Here is a 12,643-nt window from a genome sequence, read left to right as displayed (position 1 = left end):
GGGCATAATAATTTTAAGAAATTTAACTCGATAAATATGTAGAATGCGTAAAATATGAAAAAGATTTGGACAGAAGAAAAATGTGTGTAGCTGAAAATAGATTTTTTTAAGCCAGTGAATTAATACGAAAATTCCAAAAATCATAATTAAAAAAAAAATGGAAAAATTGCATCTGGCTACATCATGTGTTCAATTTTAGTTCCTTTTTCGTTTTGTTTATTGTTTTTGTAGGTGTGTATTGCAAGAAAAAATTGCCGATAAATTTTATATTGTTCTATAATTTCTTCATTATGTCCGTACCTCAGATGAACTTCGAAATTTTGCTTTTATTACTTAAAGTAATTCTGATTTTATTTTGATTTATCACCTTTAGATTATTTCGATAACCAATAAATAGTTACTTATCATATGAATTTTTGAAACGGGATATTAAAATTTAAGTATTTGATTTCATAAATAACTTATATGTATATTCGAATTTCATTGATTTTATATGGTAAAATTTCACAGAAAATAGTCAAGCAAAAATTTTGGATCAGCTGTTTATATATCCAACATTAAATTTTAAACTTAAGGTTTATTAATATTTTTTGGGAATTTAATAACAATCTAATGAATGAGAACCGAAATAAAGTTTTTCTACAGATATAACATATTTATGTTCAGAAACTGATAATATTTTATAAAATCAAAGCATCTTTCAAACTAGAATATAATTATTACCATATAATTTGGCATCTTCTATGAACTGGAATTCATTTTAATTTAAGGTTTCATATTTTCTTAATGGCAAATTTTTTAAATTTATGAAATATCTCAGCAAAAATTCTTTAATATCTCATTTTTTTTATCCTTCTAATATTACTTTCAGGCATCTTCAAAACAGCAGGTTGTTGATATTTGCCAAGATGTGTTTAAATATAGAGAAAAAGAAGTACCGAATCAAATAGTATTACCTGTTGCTGATGCAATGGGTATTGAAACTGCTGAAGCACTCAAGGTAAATTGAAAATCATCATCAGTAATAATTTGTATTTTTAAAATTATTATTTAAGCTTTCATATTGTATAATTAAGATGTATTTAGATCATTTTTGTCAAGTATAAGCTGAGTATAGTTACTGATTAAAAAACCAAACAAAAAACAATATTTTTTTCTCTTTCTGATAAGCAACTTTATTCATAGACTATATCTATTATTTAGTATTGAAATATATACTTTTCTCACTGAATTTCTTTGACTGTGGTTTATTTAAAAATATTGTAAAATATAAATATTTTAAACTTGATTTCATATACATTTGATTTATGAAAACTGAAACATTTTCATGTGATTTATGTTACAAGAAACATCTGAAATGTTTCAAAAATCAAATTGATTGTATTGTGTGACTGAACAGCTGCGAGTAAATCATCTGTAAAAATGAAACATCTGTTATGACAATAACATGAAAAAAAATTTGCTATCATATCCAGCTATGCATTTTATTTCCATTATTCTTCAAGATTGGGGGGGGGGATTTCTTGTCATGTGATCATAAAAAAGTTGAATGATTAACCTGATTTTAAACATTAAAAAAAAAGAATTTGTGCTTAATTTAATCTGTTCTGTTTGAATGTATAAAATATTTATATATAATTAGGGAGATTTTTTTTAGTAGTCATAATTTTTGTTTTTAATAGCCTGTTTTGTAAACATTTACTAGAAATTAGTTTCTGTTTGTAAAATTTTATAATATCCATCGAACAATTTTTTTTAAAAATGATTTTAAAGATAATATATTTTTAATAGTTTACTTTGCATTAAATTTTTATAATTAAATGTATTATGAAAATTTTTTAAAGTAATGTCATTTTAAATGGTTGATAATCAAATTATTTATAATGATTAATTTGGTGACTATAATTAATTAACTATAATAAATAATAAACTAACTATAATTTCCTGGACCATGTTATTCAGAATTTTTATTAATTAACTTTCTTCTTTCATTGTTGTAATCCTTGTAATATTCTTGTTAAGATTTCAATAATAAAGGAGTATTCTTGTACTGAAAAAAAGTAGTATTATGGTTTTTATTGCTATCCAGTAATTTTGAAAGATATTTTCAACGGCAAAATTTTTATGTGTAGTGATTTAAATTGGGTATCATATTATATTTTGATAATTTTTATCATTAGAAAAAGTGTTTCATTTATTTATTGTTATTTTTGGTGTTTATAATTATCTTTTTAAAATCTTATTTTATACAATTGATTTTTAATTGAGTTCCTATTTGTTAATTAATTATGATGGATTTTTTAGATAAATAAAATGAAATAATTGTTAATTTCTGTTTTTACCCATAAACTTTTTTATAAATGTTTTTTTGTACTTATTTGCTAACAAATTTTTTTTATTTATTATTTTAGCTTTTCAAAGCTTTAGGTGTTTTTCAGAAATTTGTATTATTCCATGGGCATTCTACTTATGATAGCATTTCTTCACTCTTCCCAGATGATTTTCATAAGAATTTACGTGATCTTCTCTCAAAAATTATTGCTGAAAAATTTGGAACATGGAAAAGCTTAGCTGCTAAAGATTCTGGTATATATATATATATATATATATATATTATATGTGTTTTGCTTTCACTTTTTTCTTCTGATGTTTAAAAATCAAACGTGTCATTTACTTAAATATGTATATATTTTACTTTTTAGTATCTGTGCCAAAATTAACAGAATTTGATTGGAGGGTAGATTTAAAAATGGCATCTGGTAAGATAGCCCGAATGAGTGAACCAACTTGCATCTTACATTTGAAGGTAGTTTTTATTATTTATACTTGAATAAGACTTATAAGTTGGTAATCTAAAATAAATTCATTATTAGCAGAAAATATAAAGTTAATTGGAAAATATTTTATTAAAATGCTGAAAAATATTATGTAAATTATTTTTTTGATGACATAAAATGGTTTGAAACTTTCTCAAGCCTCTTTTGTACATTTCTGAAAAGGTTCTCTTTATTGTTTTTTATTTTACTTCTACTGTTATAGATAATTATTTATTAATGAATAATGGTTATAAAGATGATTTATAGAATAGTATATAATCAGTTATAATTTTTATAATAATTGATTTTACTTCATTCTATATTGCAATTACTGTCAATTTGTGGAAGTTTGCTGAGAATGTATTATTTAAAGTGCTCGCTTTTTCATCTATCCATGGATGAAATTATGAAATCTTTTCTCAAAATAACCCTCAAATTGCTTCAAAACAGATCATTAATATAATTAAACTAAACTGTTTTGTTAAAATAATTGAACTGATAAAAATATATAAATGAATATCGGATAAAGTAGAAGTATTTAAGAATTAAAGCATTTTAATTTTCTTTTGAAAATATTTTAATAGTTTTTATTTTTTTTATTGGTTTTCAAATCTCTACTAATAACAAATTCAAGTATGTATGTGGTCAGGAAGTGTAATTTGGAAAATAATAATAATTAAAAACATTGATCACAGTCTTCAATCATGAACTCTAAGTGTTTAGGGAAGCATTTGCCTTCTTTAATGCACACTAGAGTAACAAGTCCTCCCTTTATATTGCAATAAAAATTTATATTTCTGATGCATTTGGAATAATTTATAATATGATGGGAAGTAAAATTAAATCCATGAAAGTGATAGCATCTTATCCCTGTATGTTAATCCCTGAGATGGAGGTACCTCAAAATGAGGATGACATGCTTCCGGTATGGTGGTTGGATTTTGCCACTCTGGTGGGTACATGAAAAGGTAGGGGATCTGGCTCTTCCCATTGATGACGGGACATGCTTTTTTTTGAGAAGGGTTGTACTGTGGCCGGTGATGACCTTTAGGACTCAACCACAGTTCCCGCCAGTGTTGCTGTTGTGAAGGTCCGGTCATTTAGTTTTCTTTATTCGTGTACCTTCAGTGAAGTTGGAGAATCAGCGATGGGATATGACTATTCTACTATGTTTATTATTTCATCTCAGATTAACAGTTAACATTTTTAAAATTCACTATGAATTCTACTAATTCACTATGCATATGCAATTGCAATTTTCAAATTAACTATGCATATACATTAATATTTTTCACAAAAAAAAGTTTATTATTAGTAACAATTTGATGCTATTAAATGCCATAAATGCAAAAAAGAAAAGAAAAGAAATAGAGTAAAAAAATTGTTATCAAAGAAGAAAAGAAAAAAAAAAGTGATGCCGAAGATCATAATCTTAATTCTTTTCAATAAGAAATGATGTTCGTGGAAACAGAGGAAGTAACTTATATTCAATCATTCATGGTATATTATTCTAGAGATGTATATATTTTGATCGGTTATGTTAAAGACACTAGAATGAAGATTCATTATTTGTAAGTATAAAAGGTTGTTAGAGTTGATGGAACCAATTGAGTGTAACAGATTTGAAGATCACCAATTTGCCTAAATCAGAATTTGTTTTGTTTAATAATGATATTTTCGAAGTTAAAATAAAGTCTGAAAGTTATTCTATCAGATTTTATAGTTTAAGTAGAATTTTTTAAAATCCTTAAAATTAAAGTTAAGTCTTAAAATTAAAGTTATCCTCCTTATAATGCTGTTAAGTTTCCGAGCAATTTTGTTTTCTTTTAATTTAGGAAATTTAAATATATATATATATTAGGCTTAATTTCCAAAACTGTAATGTTGCAAGGTTTATTAATAAGCCAAAGTATATCCCAAAATTTATAAGGAAAAGTATCATTCTCATTAGAAGTGTTGAAGAATATAATATCTATTTTTTAATGCAATTGCTCTCATCGTGTTCTTCTTCTTCGCTTAGCTCGGTTTTTCCTCAGAAAAATATAAAGTATAATAGACAGTAAATAATTCACTTCTCGTTAATGGAGCTATCAAATAGTGAAAAAGGCATATGTACTGCAGCAATGTCAGTGTGCTAACAGGATAAATAATATCATTAATCATCGTTAAAAACATCGTATTTTTAATGGTTCTCGTATAAAAGCCTTAAGGTGTTTTTTTTCCATCACTTCTAGTTTTTCACTCTTAGATACAGCGCCATAATTACCTGCCTTCTTTCACTCTCCATTATTTAGAGAAATGGGGGGAGGGACTTATCAGAGTTCCTTAGCAACAGCCTTTTGAACCAGTTTTGAAAAGTTTTATTTCACATTAAATAAAAATTTTCAAAAATTGGTTCATTAAATATTTTATTTAGTTATTGCTTTGGGAAACTCTATCAAAGTTTTTCTCTACTGGAAGTAGTGCTTTTTAGATTTTGCTTGAGAATGAATAGTGACTGAGAGCTGTAGATCATTGGTGATATATCTTAATGTCGTTAGTGTTCATATAATAATAATAAAAAAAAATGATAAAATTGGTGCTGTGATTTTTAGATGAATTCTGTGATTTGTTCCATTATTTTAAATATATATATTGGGAGCAAACAACTAGTCACCAAAGACAGCTAGTCAGTGAGAAAATTGACCAATTGAATGAATTAAATAGTAAAATGTCTGAAAAGGAGCAAAAATTTTTGTTTGTGTAGCAAATATGATTTGCATGATTTTTGTATTCTAGATTTGTTTACTTATGGTCTTTGTTGGCTTCTTAATTTTTTTTTTCTTCCTAGGCATTCATATGTTAATGAAGTGGTGGTGTAATGTTTTCCTAATGCGACTAACTGTAGTGTAATAAAATAATTTTAGATTTGCAATTAAAGTGCTTTAAGTTGAGTTTTTGTAAGAAACTTTACAGAAAAAAGCATTTTAAATAATTTAGCTTCAATTTTTATGAAAAATAATCAGAAATTACCGATGGTATTCTGTGTTTATATGAAATTGGACGTTTTCTTAGATATCTTTGTGAATTTCATAACGTGTAGTTTTAATTGCAATTTTTATATTAATCTTGGTTTCTGTTTTTCTCTAAATTTACTGGTATAGTGCACATTTTTTAAGATAAAATATTTGATACTTACCTCGATTAAAAGGCAGTATTTTGTATTACTTTTAATAATTTTTCATGTGTTGTACTTATCACAGCAAGTAAAAGAAAAATTATATATTGTAAAAAAAAATTATATAATTGCATTCAGTTTATATGAGATATCACCAACAGCTAAATGTTAGAAATTTGTTTGTGTGAAATTAGAATATATGTGGTTAAGTGAAGATAAACTATGCTTGAAAAGTGAAAGTTAATATTAGCTAGCCTCATAATAATTCATGCTATGTGGCAGATTACTTGTATTTGAGATTTTAAAATTTGAAAGTGTCTTATAAAATCTGAAACTTAATCATCTCTGAAATTCTAAAACTTAAATAATTGTCTATAATATTTGATGATTTATGTTGGAAAATTCCTTTAGTCTAGCTTGTCTACCCTATGTGTGGTTTTATGTTATTGAATTTTATGCAGCAAAAAGAGAACAATAAATTATGTGATAAATTTTTATTATGTGTTTATTTCTTTGATTTAGATTCATAATCCTGGAGTTCCTGAAAATGATGAAGACAGATTTCAATCTCTTAATGTTGAACTCAGCAAAGAAAAACTTGATACCATGCTCAATGGTTTAGGCAGGATAAGAGATCAGCTATCTGCTGTTGCTAAAAAGTGATAAATGTTATGTCTTTTTCTTTGTAAATAAATTTATACTATTCATCTATTTCATATTTCTGTCTTTTATTATTTTATTATGTGGAAATATTAAATAAGAATTTTTCCCCCTATTTTCCATTTAATGAAATCAACATAAATATGTTTAACTCGGTTATTAATTTTAGAATCAAGATGTGCTGTTTCAATTCTTAAAATTTTCAAATCAGGAACATTTTTCTGTCTTTCATTGAGAAATTTCATGTTTTTTCAAGAATAAGCCACCCCAAAAATAATATTTTTTTCATTTAAAATGATATTTTCTAGTATAAATCGGGTGAAGAAGTTTCAAGCTATTGTCTCATCCATTGTGAAGCAATCGTCTGCAATAATGGGGTCATCACGGTAGTTTACTATAAAATCGTTGCGAAAGATTTCATTTCGTTTGTTGCGCTGTCAAATTGCATTCTCCATGCATTTCTTTTCAATTTAAGCTGTTCATTTTTTTTTAAATGTGCGAATTAACTCATGGGAAACGTCCAGGCTGCTATTTTAATGCATCAAGAAAACATTTCAAATGTTAGGATATCAATTTTTGTCATTTTTTTAATTCATTAAATATGCTTTTCCTTCCACATTCTGTTTTATAAATCTTTTGTTTACATAAAAATTTTTTACTGAATCATTTTGAACTTGTAATAGTATATGACATGGTCCATTATGATCCTGACTAACCTGCTTTAAATGAAATAAATAATAATTATTATTATTTCCTATTTAAGTCAATAAAGGTATTTTAAAAAGTTATAAAATACGAATTTTTAAACAGTCCTTCAGTTGTTAGATATTTACAATAAAATATTCTTAGCATATTTAAAACTTTGAAGGGGGAAAAACATTCCACTAATTACAATCAAAACTATAAACATTTCACAGAAGCTGTTATATGATCACATGAAATTTAAATCATGCTAAAATGTGTTTCTAGATTTAAGATTTCTTTTAATTATGTGATATGAGAAAATATTATAGATCCTTAAAAATACTCTTAATATTTAATTATTTGCTTAGAAGGGTTTTATTTATTTGAACATAAATGTTTATATTTATGAGACAAGTAGCAAGTTTTTGATTCCCACAATTCTATTTTCAATAATTAAATGAAAATCCATCATTATTGAATGAAATGGTTTATTTCTATGAATGTCAGTTTATAAGGAAATTTTCATATTATAATAATTCACAGTTCTTGTGAAATTATTCAGAAAATACTGTCAAACAGTCATATTACAGAATATGGAAGTGTACTTGTTTTTGGATTATTTCTTTTTCCCACAATATTTCAATTTTTACTCTGCATATAGTTATTTTATCTCAAAATTTGGAGGAATCCATTTTGCTGTGGGATTTGTCAAAAATTTGGATTCACTATGGAAGGATGCAATATTCTCAAGACTTCAACTATGCATTTTCCTGGCTAATTGCATTATTGCATAGGGATATCTAGAAGAGTAACCCTGATGATTTTCAAATTTCAATCTCATAATAACTTCCTTAGGGATTTCTTTAAAAAAATAAGGTATATGAAAGAGAATTTAAAATTACAGATTATAGATATATACCTTACATAATGAATGATTCATACAATAAACAAAGCAAAATGTTAAAAAAAAAAGGGGGAAAAATGTATCTTTTTAATGAGTGATGTTTTGCAAAACAGGTAACAAGAGGAATCCCTTGAAAAGTGTATACTTGAGTTATGTAGGAGGGGGAAAAATGAATAAAATTACAGAGAATATCTATAGTGTATAAACCTTCATTAACTTTCAGTATTTTATGTCAAAGATCTATTTGTTTGTTCCTGTTATTCTTCTCAGTAAAACTGAGACCAATAAAAAATTGTCAGTGTTTTCTTCTTCATAAATACTGATTTAGTTCCACTGAACTACAAAATAGTCAAGCCATTATTATATACAAGCCATTTTGTATATTTATAAAAGTATTTTTTTACTGTTTTCTTTGCTAAGATAAAAAACTTTAGGGTATAAGCTCTTATCACATTGGTTAAAGAAGTGAGTTGATACCTTTATTTTCCAATTGGTACAGTAATATGCAATATTTAAGACCACATTCTTTTTATATTATATCATCAAATGTGTTCTGTATTAATGGAGTAAATAAATGAATATGTAAATTCTCCAAGGAATAAATATTCTTAGAAAAAACTTTTATTTATAAAATGTAAAAGAAAATGAAATCTTAAACAGAATATCGATTTTTCATAAGAAGGCTAAACAAATTCAATAGATTAAACCCAAGTTATGCTCTTTGTTTTAAAGAGGAACAAGAAAAACATTAACTTTGTTGAATAACAGGGAACACCAAGTAACTATAACATACATATTATTGCTTGTCAGTTGTGCAACTGCATTGATTCTTGACATTCAGATAGTTATGTTACAAGAAACATACTTGAAGGCATTTACCTTATAAATTGCAATGAAATATTTTGATTTATGTGTATACAATAAATACACTTAGTAGTATATAAATTATTAATTATAAATTTCAAGCATTTTCTGATTTACACAAATAATATCAATATATAGTTTGTGGCAAAAATGGTCAGATTTTCCATATATTATAATATTTACTTAGATTTAATATTATATAATATATATTTTCTATATCTGACTAACTATAAACATCGTGACTAGAAATATTTTTGTTTCAATATCACATATAAATTTCCGAAAAGAAATAATAAAAAAAAGTATTTAAAATATATTCACATAAAGTAATAATCAAATAAAGGAATGCACAATTTTCTAAATTAAAATGACCAGAAAATTTCGTATATAAATGCTAATATGACTGAAACAAGAAAATAAAATTAAAAAAAAATACATAATAATCCACCATTATACAATATAAAATAAAATATAAATAAATTCAGAATAATGCTTACCTTGCTTTTATATAATACCAATTGCATTTTTATTCTTTTAATATCTCACTTTACATATAATATACTATATGTTACATTGCATAGAGGAATGTTTGAAGTAGGAGTACATCTTGAATAGAGTTCCAGAAGGATAAGTGACTATGGAACATGAGAATTCTGACTATACAACATAATTTTTCTACGTGAATACATCACAGCAGCACCATCCATCTTACCGGAAGTTACTTGATAAATGCATCTTGTTTTCGATCACTATTCCTTAGAATTTCATTCCTCTGATTTTCAAAGGTTAACTTAAAAACAGTTAATATTTTTAATTATAAAACTCGAAATCAAACTGTATAATTATATATATATATATATATAAATTTCAAAGCAATTTTAACATAATTAACTTAAAAGGTAGAACTTTCCATCACTCGGACACACATTCCCCCAAAACATTTTATGTTAGAAATTTGAAATCTTTATTCATAAAAATTAGCAACTCTTTTTATTGCTTATTAATACTAAATTAAAAATAACTTAAAAACTATCTTATCTGCTGATCAATTTTTTTTTCTATAATATATTTTAGAAAATGTATTTCTTCAATTCTTATTAATTTTTATCATTAAATCTGTAACTTATTTAGAAGAAATTAAATGATAATTATAAAAGATGGGGGAGGGGGTAAGATATGTTTCCCATTTCTTTTTACTTGATATGGCCAAAGATAGTTTTTTAAAATAATATATAATATACATTCATTCAATAAAAAAAGGATACATTTATTTCCTGCATGATTCAAAGTAAAAAAAAAAAAAAAAAAAGACAGTTACTCTATCCCAGTGCTTCTTTCTTTGGAATATGCTGTTTTTATTACATAAATAGAGGCACTTTAACAATCACCATCCTTCACACAAGACTGATTCAAAATGTTAAACTCTTATAAATTTGTAGCATTTTGTTTATAGTAAATTATTTATGTACACTAGCAAGAACGCAACTACTCATACATCGTAAATGGTATTTGACAAAATCTTTTTCGCCATATCAGTTCTAGAAAGTCTTAAAAAAGTAGTAATAACTCTGGAGAAGAGAACACAGACATAACATCGTATTTTATCCCTTAAGCTTTTGGCGATGTAAGTATGTTCATACTTTTGTTAGTCATAGATGTTTGTATCAGCTCGAGATGTGAAGTAACACACTCCTGTAGAGGAAGATCAGGATGCCTCTGTTGGAGAATTCATTTTTTTTTATGATCTGCATATAAGTGATAACCACCATGCAGCTTCATAAAATTTTCAGCTGTAAGTGTCCATTGGGGATTAAACTGTGTCACCTTTTGTTGGAGCGTGTGGGCGTATTTCCTTCTGTGTGACTGAGTCTCTCGTATCCCGCAGCTTCTCTACGTTTTCGTTGTTCAACTCCAGTAGCAACATAGGAGAAAACACATAAAACTGCATAACATATTTGATCAGCCTGAAAAATACAAAAATTGTTTCAGAGATTATAAAAAAATGCTGTAAATAACGTTAAAATTAATATTAATTTATTACAAATAAATATTTCATTTCCAGGAGTTCATAGCAATTAAATTTCTCAAATTTCACATATTTTGCTTCTTATTTAAATGCCAACTATGCAGTTAAATATAACTTTTCTCTGTAAAAACGGCTCACAAATTCTTTGAATATGATTAAAGCATCTTTAAAAAGTCCTAGTAAATGACTTTTGATCTAAGGTAAGCAATATACATAGAATATCTGCATGTTCCCTTTATATTATTTTAATATATGGATAAATGACATTTCCAAACCACATATAGGTGAAACAGGATATATTTCTCTCCGAAACAATGACTTAATTACATTAAGGTAATCAGGAAAAGAGATTTCTTAATTTTTTATAACTTGAGACAATATTAGATTCCAACTATTCTGGTGTGTGTGATTGTGTAATTACAATACAAACAAGTAAATCACTAAGGCTTACACTTACGTTTAATTTCACTTTTTTTTAAACTTCAAAAAAAAAAAAAAGTCCAAACCTGATTAAAGGCAAAACTATGCACCATGTAAAATTGAGTACTGATACATCCTATGACAAATATCAAAGAATGCATAAAAAAAATAGTAGGCAATAGGACATATCTTTTATATATGGTCAATACTATTAGTTCTTAAAGAGCATTCAAAACACATTTTACTTATCTAATCAATGAAGCAATCTGTAATCAAGTAAAATTATTTAAGTTCCCATTTTAAACACCTCATGCTTAAAAGAAATTAAATTCAGTGTGTTTAGAGGTTTAAAGAACAACTGGGCAAAACTCTTAAAAAATAGCAACAAGGAAATACAAAGAAAAACAATTGACTATGTCAAGCTGGTAAATGAAGTTTCTGACAAAGTACCAACAACAAATATTATCAACAATTTCAAATGCACAGGAATTTGCAAAGATCACATACAACTATCTAATACAAAGATTCTTATTTTTTTTTTAATTATGGAAAGAGCATTCAGATATTGTCACATAAAAATTTTAAAAAAAATTCTAGATGTTAATATATATATTTTTTATTGTTTCTAAATTTTAGGAAAGAAAGTGCATATTTATATTGATTAGAAAAAGAATTCAGCTCTGAAACTATATTCTTATAACTAGCTTTTACACTTAATATCAGTTACATTTTAAAAACTTTTATATATTAGTTTAAAAATTAAAAATCCACCAAGTACATTAATATATCATAATAAATAAAAGAGGAGAAATATAGCTAGCAAAAACCTTTTAGTATAAATTTCTGATATCAAATCGACGACTATTCATCTTTGCTTTACCTAAACATACATAAATTTGCATATTATTTTAGTTACAATATAAAAATTTTGCATTCATTTTTTTTATTGAAATCAAATTTTTTTATATAAAATAAAATGGAATATTTTAAATACAAGAAATAAAACAATAATTATTTATAATTTTTTTTTAAAATGACAGATATCAAAGTTTAATGGAGTCAATTCAGGCTCACATGACATAAAAAAAACTTAACACCAATTTAATTTGGAA

The 12,643-nt window shown here is 25.6% G+C and overlaps 2 protein-coding genes across 8 annotated transcripts in view; one reads left to right on the top strand and one right to left on the bottom strand.

Moving 5' to 3' along the window:
• The first annotated feature begins 184 nt into the window (after positions 1 to 184).
• LOC129984136 (COMM domain-containing protein 9-like) lies at positions 185 to 6,684 on the top strand. Its single transcript, XM_056093931.1, has 5 exons — positions 185 to 338; positions 872 to 1,000; positions 2,412 to 2,586; positions 2,703 to 2,806; positions 6,496 to 6,684. Exons 1-5 carry the CDS (start codon positions 291 to 293, stop codon positions 6,634 to 6,636), a joined length of 597 nt encoding a protein of 198 aa, XP_055949906.1. The 5' UTR covers positions 185 to 290; the 3' UTR covers positions 6,637 to 6,684.
• Positions 6,685 to 8,824: 2,140 nt separating this feature from the next.
• LOC129985345 (MAP kinase-activating death domain protein-like) overlaps positions 8,825 to 12,643 on the bottom strand; it is a 121,743-nt gene continuing 117,924 nt past the window's right edge. For 6 of the 7 annotated variants that reach the window (XM_056095336.1, XM_056095333.1, XM_056095338.1 and 3 more), the window contains one exon: positions 8,825 to 11,049. In XM_056095336.1, coding sequence (XP_055951311.1) covers positions 10,906 to 11,049 — 144 coding nt within the window. In that variant the 3' untranslated portion in view covers positions 8,825 to 10,905. The remainder of the gene's footprint in view (positions 11,050 to 12,643) is intronic. The other variant, XM_056095339.1, reaches the window with a different exon arrangement.

The sequence above is a fragment of the Argiope bruennichi genome, chromosome 9 (assembly GCF_947563725.1).
Source record: "Argiope bruennichi chromosome 9, qqArgBrue1.1, whole genome shotgun sequence".
Classification (NCBI taxonomy): Eukaryota; Metazoa; Arthropoda; class Arachnida; order Araneae; family Araneidae; genus Argiope; species Argiope bruennichi.
Note: the sequence above shows the minus strand (reverse complement) of the source record. Positions and strands in the feature narration are given on the sequence as shown.

Excerpts from the sequence above, each read along its gene's own strand:
- LOC129984136 (XM_056093931.1), top strand. The coding sequence starts at position 291 with ATGTCCGTACCTCAGATGAACTTCGAAATTTTGCTTTTATTACTTAAA. Across the intron at positions 1,001-2,411 it reads AAACTGCTGAAGCACTCAAG|CTTTTCAAAGCTTTAGGTGT; the intron begins GTAAATTGAAAA and ends TTATTATTTTAG. Across the intron at positions 2,807-6,495 it reads CTTGCATCTTACATTTGAAG|ATTCATAATCCTGGAGTTCC; the intron begins GTAGTTTTTATT and ends TCTTTGATTTAG.